The 27213-nt window shown below is 47.9% G+C and overlaps 2 protein-coding genes across 4 annotated transcripts in view; one reads left to right on the forward strand and one right to left on the reverse strand.

Annotated features, from left to right (window-relative positions):
* Positions 1-439, reverse strand: part of PLEKHA8 (pleckstrin homology domain containing A8) — a 183260-nt gene extending 182821 nt beyond the window's left edge. For 2 of the 3 annotated variants that reach the window (XM_063921955.1, XM_063921957.1), the window contains exon 1: positions 92-438. In XM_063921955.1, coding sequence (XP_063778025.1) covers positions 92-224 — 133 coding nt within the window. In that variant the 5' untranslated portion in view covers positions 225-438. Of the gene's footprint in view, positions 1-91 lie in introns of all 3 variants that reach the window. The other variant, XM_063921956.1, reaches the window with a different exon arrangement.
* A 60-nt stretch (positions 440-499) lies between these two features.
* FKBP14 (FKBP prolyl isomerase 14) lies at positions 500-26935 on the forward strand. Its single transcript, XM_063921958.1, has 4 exons — positions 500-840; positions 16529-16680; positions 25062-25189; positions 26305-26935. The coding sequence occupies exons 1-4, from the start codon at positions 656-658 to the stop codon at positions 26461-26463; spliced, it is 624 nt and encodes a 207-aa protein (XP_063778028.1). The 5' UTR covers positions 500-655; the 3' UTR covers positions 26464-26935.
* Positions 26936-27213: the final 278 nt, after the last annotated feature.

Raw genomic sequence — 27213 nt, forward strand, 5'->3', positions numbered from 1 at the left:
ATCGTAACAATGGGCAGCAATGGGGCCTTCCCAGCCCTGAGGCTACAGCTGCCATGTAACCATGACTGGGACCCGGGACTCCAGCACTCACCGCTCAGATAATTGGTCCACTTGTACAATATCCCTTCCATGCTGCTGAGAGACCCACATGCCCCGGACTGTGGTGGTGCTGCTGCTAGCTGTGCCCTGCCGGGACTGGTTGTCAGCGCTCTAGCACTGGCCATGGGTGAGCCGGTGTGACAGGCGGAACCACCAGCAGCGCATCTCCGTTGTGAATAGCAACGAGCGGCCGCCGTCCAGGGAAGCAGTAAGCGCTGGTTCTACGCCGCGGTGACGTCGCCGTCAGCAGAGAGAACACACCAGCCTCTTGTCCTGAAGCCTCTACGACTAACAGCCTCTTCCGGGAATGTACTCTCAGCCAATAGCGTGCCATCACTGACAAGCTGACAGCAGCTATTGGCCAATGACAATCTGCGCAATATAACCACGCCCACTAAGCCAGCCTATAGTATTGATTGCTGCAAAGTTAAATGGCCCTCAGGCTGCCACACTGAGCGGCTGTGTCTACTACCTATTTGCCACGTCTGCGGGGAAGGAGACGCTGGTGGTTCGGTGAATAGCGCGGCCTGTGCTGCTGCATGATCGTGTTAGCTAGATGCTGGCGATGCTGCTAGCGGCCCTCCTGGCCTGTGCCGGAGGCGCCCTGATCCCGGAGCCTGAGGTGCAGGTGAAGGTCTTGGAGAAGCCGTTCATCTGTAAGCGGAGGACTAAGAACGGGGACATGCTGCTGATCCACTTCGAGGGTTTCCTGGAGAGTAACGGGACCCTCTTCCACTCCACGTGAGTTCCCCGCCCTGTCCTATCTGGCTGTCTGTCGGCCGTGTACGGGGCTGTCATGTACTGTGCAGTCACCGGGCTCCAAGGCTCACCCGGTGCTCGCTCTCAGGACGCTAAGCGAATGGTAACACCTGGCGCTTCTCTTCAGGGAGCCTTGAGTCGTGTTTTTACGACAGGCTGCATAATAGGGTCTATATACTAAGCCTCGGAGAGAGATAAAGTACCAGCCAATCAGCCCCTATCTGCCATGTTACAGAGCATGTTTGATTAATGACAGGAGCTGGTTCCACTATTACACCTGTGTAGACAGGCGCTCAGCCAGGGATGTAATCATGTTACCGGCGGTTGGGATCCGGGCGATCAGTATAACGACGCTGAAATACTGACAGTCGGCATGCCGACTAACAGGGACTATTCCCACTCATGGGTGTGCATGATATCCATAGAGTGGGAACAGAATCTGTGGCAAGCCACCGAGTCCGCTGCTTACCGCTGGCATCCTGGCTGCTGGTCACCTGATCCCAACCCACAGCCAGGCGTTTCCCACCATTCATATCATGAATCTCGTACTGACTACTTAGAAGTTAATGTATCCATCAGTGGTGAAGGTAACCTCGGCAGCCAATCAATTTTCACCATTACTGGTTGTGTGCTTCATATCATGAATCTCGTGCTGACTGACTACTTAGAAGTTAATGTATCCATCAGTGGTGAAGGTAACCTCGGCAGCCAATCAATTTTGACCTGGCATTGTGAAAGTATATTCTGTAAAATTATAGTTCTAAGCGGATTGGTTGCTATGGGCAACTTCTCCAGTGGTCCATGTCTCTGCTCTTTTCAGTGCTTGATACAGCAAACTCTCTAAACTCGTTATGTGAACAACTTTTATCTATAGATGTACTAAGCTGTGGAGAGAGGTAAAGTACCAGCCAATCTGCTCCTAACTGCTGTCTTACAGGCAGTGTTTGAAAATGACAGGCTGGGTACACACTGGAGTGATGTCGCACAAGAATTCCGTTCTGGTGCGACATCTTACATCGCGCAGCTTGTACCCAGGACTGCACGCACTTGGTATGAATTGCTGCACATCAAACCAAGCGTCCGTCGCTATTGTCCTGTGTTATGTTAATGAAGGATGGAACATGGTCGTTCTGTCCTTAACATCGCTCCAATGTGTATGGGCATTCTGGGCTGACGGGGATTTGTTCCAATGTCGGAATGAATCCCCATCGTCTCAGAATGTACCTAGCTTTAGGAGCTTATTGGCTGGTTCTCTTCTTCCCCCCCACACACACACACACACACACACACACACACACACACACACACACACACACACACACACACACTTTATCTCTCTCCGATACTTTGAACATCTGCCTCTGTACAATCTGTGTTCTTGCTGCATAATATAGTGGCTATGGCATGGTTTTCAGCAGGAAGAATTTTTTCCAGTGCATCAGGACAGCACAGACCGCCAATCTGAAACTGCATGCTACAGACGTGCCAGTGCATGTGATAAAGTTCCCTGCTTCCTGAGGACTGTTGTGTGGCATGTCCCCTGAATAACACAAATATTAATCAGGTAGTTGAATTTACGTTTACTGTGTTAACAAAAAGCAAACAATAAAATGGGTAAGACGTGTTCACTAGACTTGACAGTTGCTATCCCTATATCCAGTGAAGTTGTGATCTTGAGGACTTGAAAGATGTGTACATGGAAACCAGTCAGTGATGGCGCTGCTGTGTGATGTGTAATGGCTGCATTTTATAGTTAATTTAGGTGGGAGCGTCCAGTATGCCCCTCCCAGACAAAGCTTCACCATTGCAGTCACCGCCTATTGTCCCCTGAAATGCTGACATGCGTTTTTAAGGAATTTTTTACCCAAAAACAGACTTGTTCACACTTTACCATCCCAGTGAACCTGGTGGGAAATACACTGCTCAAAAAAAAATAAAGGGAACACTTAAACAACACAATGTAACTCCAAGTCAATCACACTTCTGTGAAATAAAACTGTGCACTTAGGAAGCAACACTGATTGACAATCAATTTCACATGCTGTTGTGCAAATGGAATAGACAACAGGTGGAAATTATAGGCAATTGGCAAGACACCCCCAGTAAAAGAGTTGTTCTGCAGGTGGTGACCACAGATCACTTCTCAGCTCCTATGCTTTCTGGCTGATGTTTTGGTCACTTTTGAAAGCTGGCGGTGCTTTCACTCTGGTGGTAGCATGAGACGGAGTCTACAACCCACACAAGTGGCTCAGGTAGTGCAGCTCATCCAGGATGGCACATCAATGCGAGCTGTGGCAAGAAGGTTTGCTGTGTCTGTCAGCGTAGTGTCCAGAGCATGGAGGCGCTACCAGGAGACAGGCCAGTACATCAGGAGACGTGGAGGAGGGCAACAACCCAGCAGCAGGATCGCTACCTCCGCCTTTGTGCAAGGAGGAACAGGAGGAGCACTGCCAGAGCCCTGCAAAATGACCTCCAGCAAGCCACAAATGTGCATGTGTCTACTCAAACGATCAGAAACGGACTCCATGAGGGTGGTGTGAGGGCCCGACGTCCACAGGTGGGGGTTGTGCTTACAGCCAAACACCATGCAGGACGTTTGGCATTTGCCATAGAACACAAAGATTGGCAAATTCGCCACTGGCGCCTTGTGCTCTTCACAGATGAAAGCAGGTTCTCACTGAGCACATGTGACAGAGTCTGGAGACGCCAAGGAGAATGTTCTGCTGCCTGCAACATCCTCCAGCATGACCGGTTTGGCAGTGGGTCAGTAATGGTGTGGGGTGGCATTTCTTTGGGGGGCCGCACAGCCCTCCATGTGCTCGCCATATGTAGCCTGACTGCCATTAGGTACCGAGATGAGATCCTCAGACCCATTGTGAGACCATATGCTGGTGCGGTTGGCCCTGGGTTCCTCCTAATGCAAGACAATGCTAGACCTCATGTGGCTGGAGTGTGTCAGCAGTTCCTGCAAGACGAAGGCATTGATGCTATGGACTGGCCTGCCCGTTCCCCAGACCTGAATCCAATTGAGCACATCTGGGACATCATGCCTCGCTCCATCCACCAACGCCACGTTGCACCACAGACTTCCAGGAGTTGGATGCTTTAGTCCAGGTCTGGAGGAGATCCCTCAGGAGACCATCCGCCACCTCATCGGGAGCATGCCCTGGCATTGTAGGGAGGTCATACAGGCACGTGGAGGCCACACACACTACTGAGCCTCATTTTGACTTGTTTTAAGGACATTACATCAAAGTTGGATCAGCCTGTAGTGTGTTTTTCCACTTTAATTTTGAGTGTGACTCCAAATCCAGACCTCTATGGGTTAATACATTTGATTTTCATTGATAATTTCTCTTACCTCCTAAAGCAGGGGTGGGCAATTATTTCAGCTGGGGGGCCGCTTAACACTTCCAGTGAATAGTTGAGGGCCACACACAAAATATCTTGTAAATCAGGTCTGAACTGCGCATGCACCGCAATGTGTAGGTGCGCCGGTCCGCAGCGTCGGGCAGCGATGGGATGGTACGAACAAAGTGATTGCACGGGCGATCGCAAGGTGATTGAGAGGAAGAGGACGTTTGTGAGTGGCAATTGAGCGTTTTAGAGGAGTGTCCGGAAAAACGCAGGAGGGACCAGGCGTTTGGAGGGAGAGTTTCTGACGTCAGCACTCAGCTCTGGCCCTCGATCATCGCACTAGAAGAGTAAATCCTGGGCTGCGCAGAGACTGCACAAACTTCTGTTTGTGCAGCTCTCTGCAGATGCGATCTCACCCCTGCACAGCGATTTCCCCCTCCCCTGTAGGCAGCGACTACCTGATCGCAGCAGTGCAAAAATCGCCTGCCAGCGATCAGGTCTGAATTAGGCCTATAGTTACGTATATAACTATAAAAACATAGTGTGGATATAGATATAAAACTACACACACACACACACCACAATATACATTACATACATAGTTTTTTTTACAGGCAAAATCCAAGATGTCTAAAAAAACACTAATCCAGTATTTTTTATTTTTTATTTTTTTTTTAAACTGCTGAAAACACCCCCCCCTCCCCTGGACCCATATAGCAGTCCCTACCCCTCTCCCCCCCCCCCCCCCCTCCCCTAAACCCATATAGCAGTCCCTACCCCTCTTCCTCCTCTCCCCATATAGCAGTCCCCCCCTCCCCCCCCTCCTAACCCCCCTTCCCTGAACCTATATAGCAGCTTTTAAAGTTAAGCACAGATCCATTTACCTTTCTCTATCGTCCTAGTGGATGCTGGGGTTCCTGAGACAGGGCTCCGCAGGAGACAGGGCACAAAAAGTAAAGCTTTTTCCGATCAGGTGGTGTGCACTGGCTCCTCCCCCTATGACCCTCCTCCAGACTCCAGTTAGATTTTTGTGCCCGGCCGAGAAGGGTGCAATCTAGGTGGCTCTCCTAAAGAGCTGCTTAGAAAAAGTTTAGCTAGGTTTTTTATTTTACAGTGATTCCTGCTGGCAACAGGATCACTGCAGCGAGGGACTGAGGGGAGAAGGAGTCAACTCACCTGCGTGCAGGATGGATTGGCTTCTTGGCTACTGGACATCAAGCTCCAGAGGGACGATCACGGGTACAGCCTGGATGGTCACCGGAGCCACGCCGCCGGCCCCCTTGCAGATGCTGAAGACAGAAGAGGTCCAGAATCGGCGGCTGAAGACTCCTGCAGTCTTCAAAAGGTAGCGCACAGCACTGCAGCTGTGCGCCATTTTCCTCTCAGCACACTTCACACGGCAGTCACTGAGGGTGCAGGGCGCTGGGAGGGGGGCGCCCTGGGAGGCAAAATGATTACCTATAAAGGCTAAAAATACCTCACATATAGCCCTAGAGGCTATATGGAGATATTTAACCCCTGCCTGATTTCTCTAAATAGCGGGAGACGAGCCCGCCAGAAAAGGGGCGGGGCCTATCTCCTCAGCACACGGCGCCATTTCCTCTCACAGCTCCGCTGGTCAGGACGGCTCCCAAGTCTCTCCCCTGCACTGCACTACAGAAACAGGGTAAAACAGAGAGGGGGGGGCACATTTATGGCGATAATTTGATATAACAAAGCAGCTATAAGGGAGCACTTATTATAAGGCTATCCCTGATATATATATAGCGCTTTTGGTGTGTGCTGGCAAACTCTCCCTCTGTCTCCCCAAAGGGCTAGTGGGTCCTGTCTTCGTTAGGAGCATTCCCTGTGTGTCTGCTGTGTGTCGGTACGTGTGTGTCGACATGTATGAGGACGATATTGGTGTGGAGGCGGAGCAATTGCCAAATATGAGGATGTCACCCCCTAGGGAGTCGACACCGGAATGGATGCCTTTATTTATGGAACTACGGGATAGTGTCAACACGCTAAAGCAGTCGTTTGACGACATGAGGCGGCCGGACAATCAATTAGTGCCTGTCCAGGCGACTCAAACACCGTCAGGGGCTGTGAAACGCCCTTTGCCTCAGTCGGTCGACACAGACCCAGACACAGGCGATGACTCCAGTGGTGACGGTGACGAATCAACCGTATTTTCCAGTAGGGCCACACGTTATATGATTTTGGCAATGAAGGAGGCGTTACATTTAGCTGATACTACAGGTACCACTAAACAGGGTATTATGTGGGGTATGAAAAAACTACCTATAGTTTTTCCTGAATCAGAAGAATTAAATGACGTGTGTAATGAAGCGTGGGTTGCCCCTGATAAAAAACTGATAATTTCAAAGAAATTATTGGCATTATACCCTTTCCCGCCAGAGGTTAGGGAGCGCTGGGAAACACCTCCTAGGGTGGACAAGGCGCTAACACGCTTATCTAAACAAGTGGCGTTACCCTCTCCTGAGACGGCCGCACTTAAAGATCCATCAGATAGGAGGATGGAAAATATCCAAAAAAGTATATACACACATGCAGGTGTTATACTACGACCAGCTGTAGCGACTGCCTGGATGGGCAGTGCTGGGGTAGTTTGGTCAGAGTCCCTGATTGAAAATATTGATACCCTGGACAGGGACAATATTTTACTGTCGTTAGAACAAATAAAGGATGCATTTCTTTATATGCGTGATGCACAGAGGGATATCTGCACACTGGCATCACGGGTAAGTGCTATGTCCATTTCGGCCAGAAGAGCTTTATGGACGCGACAGTGGTCAGGCGATGCGGATTCAAAACGGCATATGGAAGTTTTGCCGTATAAAGGGGAGGAGTTATTTGGAGTCGGTCTATCAGATTTGGTGGCCACGGCTACAGCCGGGAAATCCACCTTTCTACCTCAAGTCACTCCCCCACAGAAAAAGGCACCGACTTTTCAACCGCAGCCCTTTCGTTCCTTTAAAAATAAGAGAGCAAAGGGCTATTCATATCTGCCACGAGGCAAAGGTCGAGGGAAGAGACAGCAACACGCAGCTCCTTCCCAGGAACAGAAGCCCTCCCCGGCTTCTACAAAAGCCGCAGCATGACGCTGGGGCTCCTCAAGCGGACTCGGGGATGGTGGGCGGTCGTCTCAAAAATTACAGCGCGCAGTGGGCTCACTCGCAGGTAGATCCCTGGATCCTGCAGATAATATCTCAAGGATACAGGTTGGAATTAGAGACGGATCCACCTCGCCGTTTCCTGAAGTCTGCTTTACCAACGTCCCCCTCCGAAAGGGAGACGGTTTTGGAAGCCATTCACAAGCTGTACTCTCAGCAGGTGATAGTCAAGGTACCTCTTCTACAACAAGGGAAGGGGTATTATTCCACTCTTTTTGTGGTACCGAAGCCGGATGGCTCGGTAAGGCCTATTCTAAATCTGAAGTCCTTGAACCTGTACATAAAGAAGTTCAAGTTCAAAATGGAGTCACTCAGAGCAGTGATAGCGAACCTGGAAGAGGGGGACTTTATGGTATCCTTGGACATCAAGGATGCGTATCTCCACGTTCCAATTTACCCCTCACACCAGGGGTACCTCAGGTTCGTTGTACAAAACTGTCACTATCAGTTTCAGACGCTGCCGTTCGGATTGTCCACGGCACCTCGGATCTTTACAAAGGTAATGGCCGAGATGATGATTCTTCTTCGAAGAAAAGGCGTATTAATTATCCCATACTTGGACGATCTCCTAATAAGGGCGAGGTCCAGAGAACAGCTAGAGATGGGATTAGCACTGTCTCAAGAAGTGCTAAAACAGCACGGGTGGATTCTGAATATTCCAAAATCCCAGTTAATGCCGACAACTCGTCTGCTGTTCCTAGGGATGATTCTGGACACGGTTCAGAAAAAGGTTTTTCTCCCGGAGGAAAAAGCCAAGGAGTTATCCGAGCTTGTCAGGAACCTCCTAAAACCAGGAAAGGTGTCTGTACATCAATGCACAAGAGTCCTGGGAAAAATGGTGGCTTCTTACGAAGCAATTCCATTCGGCAGATTCCACGCAAGAATTTTCCAAAGGGATCTGTTGGACAAATGGTCAGGGTCGCATCTTCAGATGCACCTACGGATAACCCTGTCTCCAAGGACAAGGGTGTCTCTTCTGTGGTGGTTGCAGAGTCCTCATCTATTGGAGGGCCGCAGATTCGGCATACAGGATTGGATCCTGGTGACCACGGACGCCAGCCTGAGAGGCTGGGGAGCAGTCACACAAGGAAGAAACTTCCAGGGAGTATGGACGAGCCTGGAAACGTCTCTTCACATAAACATTCTGGAACTAAGAGCAATATACAATGCTCTAAGCCAGGCAGAACCTCTGCTTCAGGGAAAACCGGTGTTGATCCAGTCGGACAACATCACGGCAGTCGCCCATGTGAACAGACAGGGCGGCACAAGAAGCAGGAGTGCAATGGCAGAAGCTGCAAGGATTCTTCGCTGGGCAGAGAATCATGTGATAGCGCTATCAGCAGTGTTCATCCCGGGAGTGGACAACTGGGAAGCAGACTTCCTCAGCAGACACGATCTTCACCCGGGAGAGTGGGGACTTCATCCAGAAGTCTTCCACTTGCTGGTAACCCGTTGGGAAAGACCAATGGTGGACATGATGGCGTCTCGCCTCAACAAAAAACTGGACAGGTATTGCGCCAGGTCAAGAGATCCGCAGGCAATAGCTGTGGACGCGCTGGTAACGCCTTGGGTGTACCAGTCGGTGTATGTGTTTCCTCCTCTGCCTCTCATACCAAAAGTATTGAGAATTATACGGCAAAGAGGCGTAAGAACGATACTAGTGGTTCCGGATTGGCCAAGAAGGACTTGGTACCCGGAACTTCAAGAGATGATCACGGAAGATCCGTGGCCTCTACCTCTAAGGAGGGACTTGCTTCAGCAGGGTCCCTGTCTGTTTCAAGACTTACCGCGGCTGCGTTTGACGGCATGGCGGTTGAACGCCGGATCCTAATGGAAAAAGGCATGCCGGAAGAAGTCATTCCTACTTTGATTAAAGCAAGGAAAGAAGTAACCGTGCAACATTATCACCGAATTTGGCGAAAATATGTTGCGTGGTGCGAAGATCGGAGTGCTCCGACGGAGGAATTTCAACTGGGTCGATTCCTACATTTCCTGCAATCAGGATTGTCTATGGGTCTCAAATTGGGATCTATTAAGGTTCAAATTTCGGCCCTGTCGATTTTCTTTCAAAAAGAATTGGCTTCAGTCCCTGAAGTCCAGACCTTTGTTAAGGGAGTGCTGCATATACAGTCTCCTGTGGTGCCTCCAGTGGCACCGTGGGATCTCAATGTAGTTTTGGATTTTCTAAAATCTCATTGGTTTGAACCACTAAATAAGGTGGATTTGAAATATCTCACTTGGAAAGTGACCATGCTTCTAGCCCTGGCTTCTGCCAGGAGAGTGTCAGAATTGGCAGCTTTATCTTACAAAAGCCCATATCTGATTTTCCATTCGGACAGGGCAGAACTGCGGACTCGTCCGCATTTTCTCCCTAAGGTGGTGTCAGCATTTCATCTGAACCAGCCTATTGTAGTGCCTGCGGCTACAAGTGACTTGGAGGACTCCAAGTTACTGGACGTTGTCAGAGCATTAAAAATATATATTGCAAGAACAGCTGGAGTCAGAAAATCTGACTCGTTGTTTATATTGTATGCACCCAACAAGATGGGTGCTCCTGCGTCTAAGCAGACGATTGCTCGTTGGATTTGTAGCACAATCCAACTGGCACATTCTGTGGCAGGCCTGCCACAGCCTAAATCTGTAAAGGCCCACTCCACAAGGAAGGTGGGCTCATCTTGGGCGGCTGCCCGAGGGGTCTCGGCATTACAACTTTGCCGAGCAGCTACGTGGTCAGGGGAGAACACGTTTGTAAAATTTTACAAATTTGATACTCTGGCTAAGGAGGACCTGGAGTTCTCTCATTCGGTGCTGCAGAGTCATCCGCACTCTCCCGCCCGTTTGGGAGCTTTGGTATAATCCCCATGGTCCTTTCAGGAACCCCAGCATCCACTAGGACGATAGAGAAAATAAGATTTTACTTACCGATAAATCTATTTCTCGGAGTCCGTAGTGGATGCTGGGCGCCCATCCCAAGTGCGGATTATCTGCATAAATTGTACATAGTTATTGTTAACTTATTCGGGTTATTGTTGTAGGAAGCCATCTTTCAGAGGCTCCGCTGTTATCATACTGTTAACTGGGTTTAGATCACAAGTTGTACGGTGTGATTGGTGTGGCTGGTATGAGTCTTACCCGGGATTCAAAATCCTCCCTTATTGTGTACGCTCGTCCGGGCACAGTACCTAACTGGAGTCTGGAGGAGGGTCATAGGGGGAGGAGCCAGTGCACACCACCTGATCGGAAAAAGCTTTACTTTTTGTGCCCTGTCTCCTGCGGAGCCGCTATTCCCCATGGTCCTTTCAGGAACCCCAGCATCCACTACGGACTCCGAGAAATAGATTTATCGGTAAGTAAAATCTTATTTTTTCACAGTGCCAGATCCCCGCTCCCTGCTGCCAGATCCCCGCTGCCTGCTGCCAGATCCCTGCTGCCTGATCCGCTGCCTGCTGCCCGCGGTGCCGCACAGAGTCGCTGCTGCCCGCTCCTGCCGTGGCCCCGTGCCGCCTGACGTGTGTCGGCATGTCTGAAGCGGAAGGCTCATCCAAGGAGGAGGTGGAGCAGATGATTGTGGTGTCTCCGTCTGCAACACCGACTCATGATTGGTATGATATGTGGAATATTTTAAATGCAAATGTGACCTTATTACATAAGAGAATGGACAAAGCTGAGTCCAGGGAAACAGCAGGGAGTCAATCCACGGATTTGACTGGGTCACAGGGACGCTCAGGGTCTCAAAAGCGTCCCCTATCCCAAATAGCAGACACTGATACCGACACGGATTCTGACTCCAGTGTCGACTATGATGAGGCAAGGTTACACCCAAAGGTGGCCAAAAGTATTCATTATATGATTATGGCAATAAAAGATGTTTTGCATATCACAGATGAACCCTCTGTCCCTGACACGAGGGTGCGCATGTATAAGGAAAAGAAACCGGAGGTAACTTTTCCTCCATCTCATGAACTGAACGAATTATTTGAAAAAGCTTGGGAAACTCCAGACAAAAAACTGCATATTCCCAAGAGGATCCTTATGGCGTATTCTTTCCCTGCAAAGGACAGGGTACGGTGGGAATCCTCGCCCAGGGTGGACAAGGCTTTAATGCGTCTGTCCAAGAAGGTGGCGCTACCGTCTCCAGACACGGCGGCCCTCAAGGATCCTGCGGATCGTAGACCGGAAACTACCTTAATCTATTTATACACGTACGGGTGCTTTGCTCAGGCCGGCAATAGCATCGGCATGGGTTTATAGCGCAGTGGCAGCGTGGACAGATACCTTATTAGCTGACATTGATACCCTGGACAAAGATACCATTTTACTGACTTTAGGTCACATTAAAGACGCAGTCTTATATATGAGAGACGCTCAAAGAGACGTGAGGCTGCTTGGTTCCAGAGCCAACGCCATGGCAGTTTCAGCGAGACAAGCTCTGTGGACCCGCCAATGGTCGGGTTATGTCGACTCAAAGAAGCTTTATGGAGGTTTTACCTTACAAGGGTGAAGTTTTGTTTGGGGATGGTCTCGCAGACCTGGTTTCCACAGCTACCGCAGGTAAATCTAAATATTTGCCTTTTGTTCCCCCACAGCAAAAGAGAACTCCACAATATCAGATGCAGTCCTTTCGGTCGCATAAGTCCAGAAGAGGTCGGGGGGTCCTCTTTCCTTGCCAGAGGTAAGGGTAGAGGTAATAGAGCACCTGCTTCGGCTAGTTCCCAGGAGCAGAAGTCCTTCCCGGCTTCTGCTAAATCCACCGCATGACGCTGGGGCTCCAGTGAGGGAGTCCGCGCTGGTGGGGGCACGTCTTCGACTCTTCAGCCAGGTCTGGGTTCTGTCAGACGTGGATCCTTGGGCGTTGGAAATTGTATCCCAAGGTTACAAACTGGAGTTCGAAGAGGTGCCCCCTCGCTGATTTTTCAAGTCGGCCTTGCCAGCCTCTTCCCCGGAGAGGGAAGTGGTATTAGATGCAATTCAAAAGCTGTGTCAACAGCAAGTGATTGTCAAGGTTCCCCATGTCCAACAGGGAAAAGGGTACTATTTAACCGTGTTCGTGGTCCCGAAGCCGGATGGTTCGGTCAGACCCATTTTAAATCTAAAATCCCTAAACCTGTACTTGAAAGTTCAAATTCAAGATGGTATCACTCCGGGCTGTGATATCCAGTCTGGAAGGAGGGGATTTTATGGTGTCGCTGGACGTGAAGGATGCCTACCTTCATGTCCCCATATTTCCTCCTCAACAGGAGCACCTGTGGTTCGCGGTACGGGACTGTCATTACGAGTTTCAGACATTGCCGTTTGGGCTTTCCACGGCCCCGAGGATTTTCACCAAAGTGATGGCGGAAATGATGGTGCTCCTGCGCTGGCAGGGAGTCGCAATTATCCCGTACTTGGACGATCTCCTTATAAAGGCGAGATCGAAAGATCAATTGCTGAAAAGCGTGTCGCTCTCCCTGACAGTGTTACAACAACACGGTTGGATTCTCAATCAGCCAAAGTCAGTTGATTCCAACGACTCGACTATCATTCCTAGGCATGATTCTGGACACGGAACAGAAGAGGGTTTTTCTACCAATGGAAAAAGCCCAGGATCTCCAGAACATGGTCCGGGACCTGCTAAAACCAAAAAGAGTGTCTGTTCATCAATGCACTCGAGTTCTGGGAAAAATGGTGGCAGCCTACGAGGCCATCCCCTTCGGCAGGTTCCATGTGAGGACGTTTCGGTGGGACCTTCTGGACAAGTGGTCAGGGTCCCATCTGCAGCTACATCAAAAGAGAAGCCTGTCCCCCAGGGCCAGGGTGTCTCTCCTGTGGTGGCTGCGGAGTGCTCACCTTAGAGGGTCGCAGGTTCGGCATTCAAGACTGGGTTCTGATGACCACGGACGCGAGCCTCAGAGGATGGGGAGCAGTCACAAAAGGAATACATTTTCAGGGTCTATGGTCAAGCCAGGAGGCTTGTCTACACATCAACGTGCTGGAATTGAGGGCCATATACAACGGCCTACGACAAGCGGAGTATCTTCTTCACGACCTACCAGTTCTGATTCAATCAGACAACGTCACAGCCGTGGCTCATGTAAACCGCCAAGGCGGGACAAGGAGCAGAGTGGCAATGGCGGAAGCCACCAGGATTCTGCGCTGGGCGGAAAATCACGTAAGCGTTCTGTCAGCAGTCTTCATACCGGGAGTGGACAACTGGGAAGCAGACTTCCTCAGCAGACACGATCTCCATCCAGGAGAGTGGGGAGTTCATCAAGAGGTCTTTGCAGAGATAACAAGTCTTTGGGGACTTCCTTAAATAGACATGATGGTGTCACGCCTCAAAAAGAAGCTTCGGAGGTATTGTGCCAGGTCATGGGACCCTCAGGCAGTAGCGGCAGACGCCCTAGTGACACCATGGGTGTTTCAGTTGGTCTATGTGTTCCCTCCTCTTCCTCTCATCTCAAAAGTACTGAGAATCATAAGACGAAAGAGAGTACAGACAATACTCATTGTTCCAGATTGGCCTCGAAGGGCCTGGTATTCGGATCTTCAGGAGATGCTCACAGAAGATCCGTGGCCTCTTCCTCTCAGGGAAGACCTGTTGCAGCAGGGGCCTTGCATGTTCCAAGACTTACCGCGATTGCGTTTGACGGCATAACGGTTGAACACCGAATCCTAGCTGAGAAAGGTATTCCAGAGGAAGTTATCCCTACTCTGACAAAGGCTAGGAAGGAGGTAACGGCGAAGCATTATCACTGTATCTGGAGGAAGTATGTATCTTGATGTGAAACCAAGAATGCTCCTACGGAAGATTTCTATCTGGCAGTTTTCTCCACTTCTTCCTACAGACTGGAGTGGATATGGGCCTAAAGTTAGGCTCCTCCATTAAGGTACAGATTTCGGCCCTATCTATGGCCCTCATTCCGAGTTGATCGGTCGCAAGGCGAATTTAGCAGAGTTACACACGCTAAGCCTACGCCTACTGGGAGTGTATCTTAGCTTCTTAAAATTGCGACCGATGTATTCGCAATATTGCGATTACAAACTACTTTGCAGTTTCTGAGTAACTTCAACCTTACTCTGCCTGTGCGATCAGTTCAGTGCTTGTCGTTCCTGGTTTGACGTCACAAACACACCCAGCGTTCGCTCAGACACTCCCCCGTTTCTCCAGCCACTCCTGCGTTTTTTCCGGAAACGGTAGCGTTTTCATCCACACGCCCATAAAACGCCGTGTTTCCGCCCAGTAACACCCATTTCCTGTCAATCACATTACGATCGCCGGAGCGATGAAAAAGCCGTGAGTAAAAATACTATCTTCATTGTTAAATTACTTGGCGCAGTCGCAGTGCGAATATTGCGCATGCGTACTAAGCGGATTTTCATTGCGATGCAATGAAAAATACCGACCGATCAACTCGGAATGAGGGCCTATATTCTTTAAGAAGGATTTGGCTTCTCTCCCAGAAGTACAAACTTTTGTAAAGGGAGTGCTGCACATCCAGCCTCCTTTTGTGGCACCATGGGACCTTAACGTGGTGTTACAGTTACTTAAATCACACTGGTTTGAACCCCTTCAAACGGTTGAATTAAAATTTCTCACCTGGAAGGTGGTTATGTTATTAGCCTTGGCATCTGCAAGGCGGGTGTCAGAGTTGGCGGCCTTGTCTCACAAGAGCCCCTACTTGATTTTTCATGTGGATAGAGCAGAATTGAGGACTCGTCCTCAATTTGTGCCTAAGGTTTCTTCATTTCATATGAACCAACCTATTGTGGTACCTGTGGCTACGAGTGACTTGGAGGACTCCCAAGATCCTGGATGTAGTCAGGGCCTTAATCGATGTAGCCAGGACGGCTAGGGTTAGGAAAACAGAGGTTCTGTTTGTCCTGTATGCAGCCAACAAGGTTGGCGCTCCTGCTTTTAAGCAGACTATTGCTCGCTGGATCTGTAACTCGATTCAGTAGGTTCATTCTACGGCTGGATTGCCGTTCCCAAATTCGGTAAAGGCCAATTCCACTAGGAAGGTGGGCTCTTCTTGGGCGGCTGCCCGAGGCGTCTCGGCATTACAGTTGTGCCGAGCAGCTACTTGGTCGGGTTCAAACACTTTTGCAAAATTCTACAAGTTTGACACCCTGGCTGATGAGCACCTCGCGTTTGCTCAATCGGTGCTGCAGAGTCATCCGCACTCTCCCGCCCGGTTTGGAGCTTTGGTATAAACCCCATGGTCCTTACGGTGTCCCCAGCATCCTCTAGGACGTAAGAGAAAATAGGATTTTAAACCGGTAAATCTTTTTCTCCTAGTCCGTAGAGGATGCTGGGCGCCCGTCCCAGTGCTGACTAAATCTGCAAGACTTGTATATAGTTGTTGCTTACATAAGGGTTATGTTACAGTTGAGATCGGTCGTTGACTGATGCTGTTTTTGTTCATACTGTTAACTGGTTGCGTATATTCCAGGTTATACGGTGTGGTTGGTGTGGGCTGGGATGAATCTTGCCCTTAGATTACAAATTCCTTTTCTCATATTGTCCATCTCCTCTGGGCACCGTTTCTCTAACTGAGGTCTGGAGGAGGGGCATAGAGGGAGGAGCCAGTGCACACCCATACTAAAAGTTCTTTATAGTACCCATGTCTCCTGCGGAGCCCGTCTATACCCCATGGTCCTTACGGAGTCCCCAGCATCCTCTACGGACTAGGAGAAAAAGATTTACCGGTGGGTTTAAAATCTTATTTTTTGTGTGATTTTGTTGTCTGCAATTCAACTATGTAAAGAACAAAGTATTTAATAAGAATATTTCATTCATTCAGACCTAGGATGTGTTATTTTAGTGTTCCCTTTAGTTTTTTTGAGCAGTGTATAATAGTGTACCGAGCGCAGCGATCCATGTGAGGGGACGCGGTACACTCAGTGTCTATGACCATCTATATCGACATTGACACACAAAAAATAAAAACACAGAAAAACTCATGTTTGTATTTTGAAATGTCTGCATAACGAATGTTGGTATTTTGACCGTGTCGATATTTTTTGACTGTCTGTCAATGGCTGTCTGTATTGTGTCCGTTGGTAAATCATACAGATCCTGTTCTGATGATTGTTGCTAACATGTACCGTGTCCCAAGTCAAAAATGCATGATGCTACTGTTATTCTTGTGTCTTTTTAGGTATACAGATAACAATGGCCAACCTGTATGGTTTACGCTTGGCATTAGAGAAGTTATTAAAGGATGGGATAAAGGCCTGAAAGATATGTGTGTCGGGGAGAAACGGAAGCTAATTGTCCCCCCTGCATTGGCTTATGGAAAAGAAGGAAAAGGTAATCTGCTCCCCTGCCTCAACTCCTCCTAATCTAACAGTGTGGGTGGGATATAGTAGAGTCTGAGATCACTTGAGGTGCGGGATGCTCGACGATCTCGTACGGTTTTTTTTTTTTTTTTTTTTGGGGGGGGGGTTTAAGGCGCAAGTACTTACGATGCAAAACCATCCCTTGTAATTGATTGCCCCCTTTAAAAAAAAAAAAAAAAAAAAAAAAGAAGGCTGAGATTGGCCGGTATCCTGCACGTCCAGCGATCTTTGACTCTTTTTTACATCCGGCCGTATGTGTTCTGCGTTTCTGCTTGTCAGGAAATTTCAGAGGGGTGTATGACCCAGTCTCACATTACTACTCTGCACTGCTGTGAGCCCTCCTCTTTCCATCCTTCAGCATGTGGCTAGCAGCTTCCCTCCTTTATTTACTTTATTCCTTGTGACTCTCTTGTGGTGGGATGTACTAAAGGGAAAATGCGTTAAAAACATTGTTTTTGGAGGTTTTAACGCACTTTCATATGTACTATAGCCTGGCCGCCGGGTTTTTGACGCTGAGGGTAACGTTATCTTATTATGGCGATTATAGAAGCCTATGGGCTCGTTCCGCACCCCCCTCACCTGTGTCTAGGCACATCCCGGGGCAGCTCCACGATCCCCCCACTTACTCCTCCCCTGCAGCACTGACATTTCTTCTTCTGGCTGTCGTCACTTTGTGATGCTAATCGCAAAATTTATTTATTTTTAAATCAAACACCTGCTGAACACATTTTGAAAGTGTCATGTGGCTCTTATCTGTACTTGTCCTTTTATACTGGTGCCACATTTTGCTACGGAGATCAAATTTTCCGTTACTATGTTCACAATGCAGCCAACACTGAATGCCAATCTGAGGACAAATCACCTGAATTGCTGAAGAGTATAATTCTGTAATAGCAACTTTTAATTGTGAGCATGGCTAGGTAAAGGGTGGGCGTGGCTTCTTCTTTTTGTATCTGTATTACATAACCGCAACAAATATTATTCATCGGATATCAATGGCATATATTGGGAAGGGAGTATCTTATACCAGTAAGTACCAGCATTTTCTTTCCAGCCAACAGCTATTATAATACAGAGCACCCTGTCCAGTGTCAGACCTGCCCTAGCGGCTACTCGTAACAAGTAGTGTGCGGCAATTAACAGGACATTATTGTTGATCTCTGACCACCAGTAGTTGGCATACTCCATATGAAAATAACCAGTGACTACAGCACAGGCAAATAACAGCTGATGTAGCTGAAAAGCCGTGGCAGTGTATTTACAGTTTGGCAGCCAAAATCAATGATTTACATAAGGAATTTTTATTTAAACTGGGATCTAGGACACAAGCAGCATGGCCTGTTTGAGCTGGCCCACATGTTTATCTGGATTCTGTAGTTGCATGTTTTATTTTGCACCTTCTTATGTCATGATCTGTCAGCATGTCCACCTGTCCTTTTCCATCACTGTTACTACTCTAAAAATGGAGAAATATAAAAAAAAAAAAGTGGTTTTGTTGTCCAACTCACAGTTCTGTATGGCTGGTAGAATAGCACCTGGATCTCTGTAACCAACACGAACACTGCTAACAAACTCTTATAACAGACTAACCTCTTCTATTTGTCTTGTACTTATCTAAAGTGTATACTGGTCTTGCATGAAAGCTGCACCATCACGTCACCCCAGATCTAATGCTTATGGATACTGCAAGTGGTAAGCATGGACTTCTTTGCACTGTGTGATTTTGTATTTTTACAATTTTCACCTTTTTGAGTGGGTTGTTGACATTATCCCCATACACCTCGACAAGTTGGCGATGAACTTGAGCTGCTGGTGTTTGACGCACCTCAATGTTTGACCATGTTTCCACCAGCCCCGCAATCTTACAGCTGATGTTGGGACAGTGATATGAGGCTTAGGGGGACATTTACTAAGCAGTGATAAGAGCAGAGATGTGAGTGAGCCAGTGGAGAAGTGCCCATGACAACCATGCAGCACTGAAGTAACATCTGTCATTTGCATACTATAAAATTATACAGAGCTGTTGATGGGGCAACTTCTCCACTGACTCACTTCTCCGCTCTTATCACTGCTTAGTAAATGTCCCCCTTAGACCACAGCTTTCCCTCATGGCCATTAGACGATCTGCTCTGACCTGGCTAGAAATTAGAATGAAATAGAGAAAATGACAGAGGGTTACTTATTGAACCACCCTTGTATAATACTATGAGCATAGCTACTGTAGAACCCGGGAATGTGCCACAAAACTGTTTTCTCCCAGGGTGCAAATGCACCTCCATAGTGCACTCTTCTTAATGTATCAGATGTAAGGAAACAATGGAACCATTTTTTTTAATTTATTTTTTATGTTTTGGGGTGTTACTTTAAAACTCCTTTCTCTATCGTCCTAAGTGGATGCTGGGGTTCCTGAAAGGACCATGGGGAATAGCGGCTCCGCAGGAGACAGGGCACAAAAAAGTAAAGCTTTTACCAGATCAGGTGGTGTGCACTGGCTCCTCCCCCTATGACCCTCCTCCAGACTCCAGTTAGATTTTGTGCCCGAACGAGAAGGGTGCAATCTAGGTGGCTCTCCTAAAGAGCTGCTTAGAGAAAGTTTAGCTTAGGTTTTTTACTTTACAGTGAGTCCTGCTGGCAACAGGATCACTGCAACGAGGGACTTAGGGGAGAAGTAGTGAACTCACCTGCGTGCAGAGTGGATTTGCTGCTTGGCTACTGGACACTAGCTCCAGAGGGACGATCACAGGTACAGCCTGGATGGTCACCGGAGCCGCGCCGCCGGCCCCCTTGCAGACGCTGAAGAGAGAAGAGGTCCAAAATCGGCGGCTGAAGACTCCTGAGTCTTCATAAAGGTAGCGCACAGCACTGCAGCTGTGCGCCATTTTCCTCTCAGCACACTTCACACAACAGTCACTGAGGGTGCAGAGCGCTGGGGGGGGCGCTCTGAGAGGCAAATAAAAACCTTATTAGAGGCAAAAAATACCTCACATATAGCCCACAGAGGCTATATGGAGATATTTAACCCCTGCCTAACTTCAAAAATAGCGGGAGACGAGCCCGCCGTAAAAGGGGCGGGGCCTATCTCCTCAGCACACAGCGCCATTTTCTCTCACAGAAAAGCTGGAGAGAAGGCTCCCAGGCTCTCCCCTGCACTGCACTACAGAAACAGGGTTAAAACAGAGAGGGGGGGCACTGATTTTGGCGATATTGTATATATATAAAAGATGCTATAAGGGAGAAACACTTATATAAGGTTGTCCCTATATAATTATAGCGTTTTTGGTGTGTGCTGGCAGACTCTCCCTCTGTCTCCCCAAAGGGCTAGTGGGTCCTGTCCTCTGTCAGAGCATTCCCGGTGTGTGTGCTGTGTGTCGGTACGTGTGTGTCGACATGTATGAGGACGATGTTGGTGAGGAGGCGGAGAAATTGCCTGTAATGGTGATGTCACTCTCTAGGGAGTCGACACCGGAATGGATGGCTTATTTAGAGAATTACGTGAGAATGTCAACACGCTGCAAGGTCGGTTGACGACATGAGACGGCCGACAATCTATTAGGACCGGTCCAGGCGTCTCAGAAACACCGTCAGGGGTTTTTAAAAAACGCCCATTTACCTCAGTCGGTCGACACAGACACAGACACGGACACTGAATACAGTGTCGACGGTGAATAAACAAACGTATTTCTCATTAGGGCCACACGTTAAGGGCAATGAAGGAGGTGTTACGTGTTTCTGATACTACAAGTACCACAAGAAAGGGTATTATGTGGGAGTGGAAAAAACTACCTGTAGTTTTTCCTGAATCAGATAAAATAAAATGAAGTGTGTGATGATGCGTAGGGTTACCCCGATAGCAAATATTGGCGTTATACCCTTTCCCGCCAGAAATTAGGGTACGTTGGGAAACACCCCTTAGGGTGATAAGGCGCTCACACGCTTATCAAGTGGCGTTACCGTCTCCAGATACGGCCGCCCTCAAGGAGCCAGCTGATAGGAAGCTGGAAAAATATCCTAAAAAGTATATACACACATACGGTGGTTATACTGCGACCAGCGATCGCCATCAGCCTGGAGATGCAGTGCTGGGTTGGCTTGGTCGGATTCCCTGACTAAAAATAAAGGATGCATTCTATATATATGTATGTGAGATGCACAGAGGGATATTTGCTCTCTGGCATCAAGATAAGTGCGTTGTCCATATCTCCCAGAAGATGTCAGGGACACGACAGTGGTCAGGTGATACAGATCCCATACGGCAGATGGAAGTATTGCTGTATAAAGGGAAGGAGTTATTTGGGGGTCGGTCCATCGGACCTGGGGACCACAGCAACAGCTGGGAAATCCAACCTTTTTTACCCCAAGTTACATCTCAGCTAAAAAAGACACCGTCTTTTCAGCCTCAATCTTTCCTTTCCCATGAGGGCATGCAGGCAAAAGGCCAGTCATATCTGCCCAGACATAGAGGTAAGGGAAGTAGACTGCAGCAGGCAGCCCCTTCCCAGGAAAAGAAGCCCTCCACCGCGTCTGCCAAGTCCTCAGCATGACGCTGGGGCCGTGCAAGCGGACTCAAGGTGGGGGGGTAGTCTCAAGAGTCTCAGGGCGCAGTGGGATCACTCGCAAGTTGACCCCTAGATCGTACGAGTATTATCCCAGGGGTAAAGATTGGAGAGTCGAGACATCTTCTCCTCGCAGGTTCCTGAAGTCTGCTTTACCAACGGCTCCCTCCGACAGGGAGGCAGCATTGGAAACAATTCACAAGCTGTATATCCAGCAGGTGATAATCAAAGTACCCCTCCTACGACAAGGAAAAGGGTATTATTTTTCCACACTATATTGTGGTACTGAAGCCAGACGGCTTGGTGACACATAGTCTAAATCTAAAATGTTTTGAACACTTACATAAAAGGTTCAAATCGAGATAAAGTCACTCAGAGCAGTGATAGCGAACCGGAAAAAAGGGGACTATATGGTGTCCCTGGACATCAAGGATTACCTCCATGTCCAAATTTTGTCCTTCTCATCAAGGGTACCTCTGGTTCGTGGTACAGAACTGTCAATATCAGTTTCAGACGATGCCGTTTGAATTATCCACGGCACCCCGGGCCTTTTTACCAAGGTAATGGCCGAAAAGATGTTTCTTCAAAGAAAAAAGGCATCTAAATTATCCCTTACTTGCACGACCTAAAAAGGGCAAGTTCCAGAGAACAGTTGGAGGTCGGAAGAGCACTATCTAAAGTAGTTCTTCGACGGCACGACTGGATTCTAAATATTCCAAGAATCGCAGCTGTTTTCCGACGATACGTCTGCTGTTCCTAGGGATGATTCTGGACACGGTTCAGAAAAAGGTTTTTCTTCCCGAGGAAAAAGCCAAGGAGTTATCCGACCTGTCAGGAACCTCCTAAAACCAGGAAAGGTGTCTGTACATCAATGCACAAGAGTCCTGGGAAAAATGGTGGCTTTTTACGAAGCAATTCCATTCGGCAGATTCCATGCAAGAATTTTCCAAAGGGATCTGTTGGACAAATGGTCAGGGTCGCATCCTCAGATGCACCTGCGAATAACCCTGTCGCCAAGGACAAGGGTATATCTTCTGTGGTGGTTGCAAAAGGCTCATCTATTGGAGGGCCGCAGATTCGGCATACAGGATTTGATCCTGGTGACCACGGACGCCAGCCTGAGAGGTTGGGGAGCAGTCACACAAGGAAGAAACTTCCAGGGGGTATGGACGAACCTGGAAAAGTCTCTTCACATAAACATTCTGGTACTAAGAGCAATCTAAAATGCTCTAAGCCAGGCGGAACCACTCCTGCAAGGAAAACCGGTGTTGATTCAGTCGGACAACATCACGGCGGTCGCCCATGTAAACAGACAGGGCGGCACAAGAAGCAGGAGTGCAATGGCAGAAGCTGCCAAGATTCTTCGCTGGGCGGAGAATCACGTAATAGCACTGTCAGCAGTGTTCTTCCCGGGCGTGTACAACTGGGAAGCAGATTTCCTCAGCAGACACGATATTCACCCGGGAGAGGGGGGTCTTCATCCAGAAGTCTTCCACATGCTAATAAACTGTTGGGAAAGACCAATGGTAGACATGATGGCGTCTCGCCTCAACAAGAAACTGGACAAGTATTGCGCCAGGTCAAGAGATCCACAGGCAATAGCTGTGGACGCACTGGTAACACCTTGGGTGTACAAATCAGTATATGTGTTTCCTCCTCTGCCTCTCATACCAAAGGTATTGAAGATTATACGGTGAGGAGGAGTAAGAACAATACTAGTGGCTCCGGATTGGCCAAGAAGGACTTGGTACCCGGAACTTCAAGAGTTGGTCACGGACGACCCGTGCCCTCTACTTCTGAGAAGGGACCTGCTACAACAGGGTCCCTGTCTCTTTCAAGACTTACCGCGGCTGCGTTTGACGGCATGGCGGTTGAACGCCAGATCCTAAAAGGGAAAGGCATTCCAGAAGAAGTCATTCCTACCTTGATTAAGGCAAGGAAGGAAGTCACCGCGAAACATTATCACCGCATTTGGCGAAAATATGTCGCGTGGTGCGAGGATCGGAGTGTTCCGACGGAGGAATTTCAACTGGGTCGTTTCCTACATTTCCTACAATCAGGATTGTCTATGGGTCTCAAATTGAGATCTATTAAGGTTCAAATTTCGGCCCTGTCAATATTCTTCCAAAAAGAATTGGCCTCAGTTCCTGAGGTACAGACTTTTGTTAAAGGAGTACTGCATATACAGCCTCCTGTGGTGCCTCCGGTGGCACCGTGGGATCTAAATGTAGTTTTAGATTTCCTCAAATCCCATTGGTTTGAACCATTGAAAAAGGTGGATTTTAAATATCTCACATGGAAAGTGACTATGTTACTGGCCCTGGCTTCCGCCAGGAGAGTATCTGAATTGGCGGCTTTATCTTATAAAAGCCCTTATCTAATCTTCCATTCGGATAGGGCAGAACTGAGGACTCGTCCGCATTTTCTCCCTAAGGTGGTATCAGCGTTTCACCTGAACCAACCTATTGTGGTGCCTGCGGCCACTGGCGACTTGGAGGACTCCAAGTTGTTGGACGTTGTCAGAGCCTTAAAAATATACATTTCAAGGACGGCTGAAGTCAGAAAATCTGACTCGCTGTTGATACTATATGCACCCAACAAGTTGGGTGCCCCTGCTTCTAAACAGACGATTGCTCGTTGGATTTGTAACACAATTCAACTTGCTCATTCTGTGGCAGGCCTGCCACAGCCTAAATCTGTTAAGGCCCATTCCACAAGGAAGGTGGGCTCATCTTGGGCGGCTGCCCGAGGGGTCTCGGCATTACCATTCTGTCGAGCAGCTACGTGGTCGGGGGAAAACACGTTTGTAAAATTCTACAAAATTTGATACCCTGGCAAAAGAGGACTTGGAATTCTCTCATTCGGTGCTGCAGAGTCATCCGCACTCTCCCGCCCGTTTGGGAGCTTTGGTATAATCCCCATGGTCCTTTCAGGAACCCCAGCATCCACTTAGGACGATAGAGAAAATAAGAATTTACTTACCGATAATTCTATTTCTCGGAGTCCGTAGTGGATGCTGGGCGCCCATCCCAAGTGCGGATTATCTGCAATACTGTACATAGTTATTGTTAACAAATTCGGGTTATATTGTTAAGGAGCCATCTTTAAGAGGCTCTTTCTGTTATCATACTGTTAACTGGGTTTAGATCACAAGTTGTACGGTGTGATTGGTGTGGCTGGTATGAGTCTTACCCGGGATTCAAATTGCCTCCCTTATTGTGTACGCTCGTCCGGGCACAGTACCTAACTGGAGTCTGGAGGAGGGTCATAGGGGGAGGAGCCAGTGCACACCACCTGATCTGGTAAAAGCTTTACTTTTTTGTGCCCTGTCTCCTGCGGAGCCGCTATTCCCCATGGTCCTTTCAGGAACCCCAGCATCCACTACGGACTCCGAGAAATAGAATTATCGGTAAGTAAATTCTTATTTTTAAAATGGAGTATCACTAGATTCACTGACCTGTGACCACAAGGATATCTTACAAACAACTAAGGATCGAGTAGGGTTTAGGTTACCAAAAGGTAAAAAGGGGGGCAGAAAAGGTGCCGTCAAATTCTATGTTTCTACTGCATTTTCTTGTATAAAGCATTTTGTGAGTTACAGCGCGGTGCATTAAACAATGAATGATACCTAGATCTCTGGCTTTATGTTGCTTTAACTGCCACCAGTCCTTTAAATGTGAGCATACATAATACAGTAATTTGCTGCATTGTTGATTTACAAGGCATCATTTTTTGGGGTTTTTTGTGAAAAATGGGCACTATCTAATTGTCGCCAATCTGCATTTACTGCCTTTCCTAGGAAAAATACCTCCAGAGAGCACATTAATCTTTGATGTCAATCTTATGGAGATCCGAAATGGACCAAGATCCCATGAGTCATTCCAGGAAATGGATCTGAATGATGACTGGAAACTCTCTAAAGAAGAGGTATAAACATACAAATGGTTTTGCGTTTGTTCTGAATGTGGTGTGTGGATCTACGTATAAGGAAAGATTGTGATGTGACCTTCTGTGTTAAACTATAGGATACTAATACCCCTTTTCCACTAGCTCTTTTAAACACGGGTAAATGCGCTGGGGTGCGCATTTACCCGTGTTTTTCCCTAGTGGAAACGGGTCCCCCGGCAAATTCCCAGATCAAGTGATCCGGGAATCCTACCCTGGTAGCTAGCTGGGTTGAACACGTGTTCAACCCAGCTAGCTGTCTAGTGTGAACAGGTGGTATTCATGTGACTGCCAGTCAGCTGACAGACAGTCACATGACCTCCTCCACGAGCCCGACGGCTCACTATCCCGATGGTCGGCATGCCGACCAACAGGGACTATTTCCACTCGTGGGTGTCACCGACACCCATAGAGTGGGAATAGAACCCGTGGCGACCGCAGGACGCCACCGAGCCCGCAAGGGGCTTGCTGCACTCGCCCCTCCCCGCCGGGATCCTGGCGTCGGTATGCTGCCAGGATCCCGGCGTTGGTAAGCTGACCGGCAGTCAGGAGAACGCCAGTCACCAGTACTACACCCGTGTGAACGGGAGCCGTGTCGAGGCGACACGGCTCCCATTCACAGTGCATAGGGAGGGTGGCGCTGGTGGAAAAGGGGTATAATTTATAAAGCACCATTCTCTGGGATATAACCTAAAATTATGGAATGTACATGCTTGATAATACCAATCCTCTTGCATAACTTTAGGAATTGACCATTATGCTAAACTGCTGTGTCCACCATATAATTAAACTGGCTAGAGCCCCACAGTTCACATCACAGCGTGCAGATCTCTCAATTTACAGACTCCTTTATTTACCAGATGCCTATCTTCACTAAAATCAGTGAATGTTTCATAGATGGTGAGGCCGTGTAGGGAGTTAATCACTAGGGCAGTAACAACTCTAATTGCAATTATGTTGTCCAGTATGTCAAACATGTGGACTGCTTGTGTACTGTATTAGTATGTGTGGCTTTTATTATTATTATTATTATTATTATTATTAGCATAAAATGTAAAACCTGACTGGTAGAAATTTTTTATTTTTCCTCCCATCAGGTGAAGGCCTATCTGAAGGTAGAATTTGAGAAGCATGGCGGTGCTGTTAATGAGAGTCATCATGATGTCCTGGTTGAGAGCATATTTGAGAAAGAAGATGAAGACAGTGATGGTTTCATTTCTGCCAGAGAATTTACATATGTACACGATGAGCTTTAAATTCCAGTCTCTGTAAGATCTTTCTTGTGCTGAAAGTATCTCTTTAGTGCTGGTGTCAGAAACTTCATATGCTGCACTGACACTCCCTGGTGTACCTGGAGCATTGATGGAACTCTGAATTCACTCTACATTACAAGAAGCTGGCACTACAGGATGGTGTCTGGTTCTCCCTAGGCCACATCTCCCTTTTTTTATTTTATTTTTAATTTCAGGTTAACTGACTGCAGCTGTCCTGTCCAGTTTCCATATAGAGAAATGGTGCCACTAACTTGTATGTTCATCTATTCCCTATACGGAATAGCCCATATTGGGCACTTGGAGGTGACTATATTATCTGTTCTAGTATGCAGGGAATAATGGGCAATACCCATATGCAAAAAATGTCTGGCGCACAAATTCTAGCAAAGCATAACTTATATGGTGTGTGTGATTAGATGCTTTGTATCAGTGTCAAATAAAAATCTAAAACTTGTCTGCAGGAATCTATAATGGTATTTATTAATATTCCCAAACGTAGTTAATTTTACAATATTTTTTTTTTTTGTTTTTTTTTGTTTTAATTTTATAATGTGTATGTCCTGAACCCCTTATTTTCACAGGTGTAGAGTATTGTTTTTTTTTGTTTTTTCTTGTGGTAAGGTTTTTTTATTTTAGTGCAGGCTGACTTCCTTTTTATATGCTACTGGTAAGAGGTGATCTTCCTGTGTTGGTGTAAGATGATTTGGAGTCTTATTCCCCAGGATGCAAGCT

This window comes from Pseudophryne corroboree, chromosome 5 (genome assembly GCF_028390025.1).
Source record: "Pseudophryne corroboree isolate aPseCor3 chromosome 5, aPseCor3.hap2, whole genome shotgun sequence".
Taxonomy (NCBI): domain Eukaryota; kingdom Metazoa; phylum Chordata; class Amphibia; order Anura; family Myobatrachidae; genus Pseudophryne; species Pseudophryne corroboree.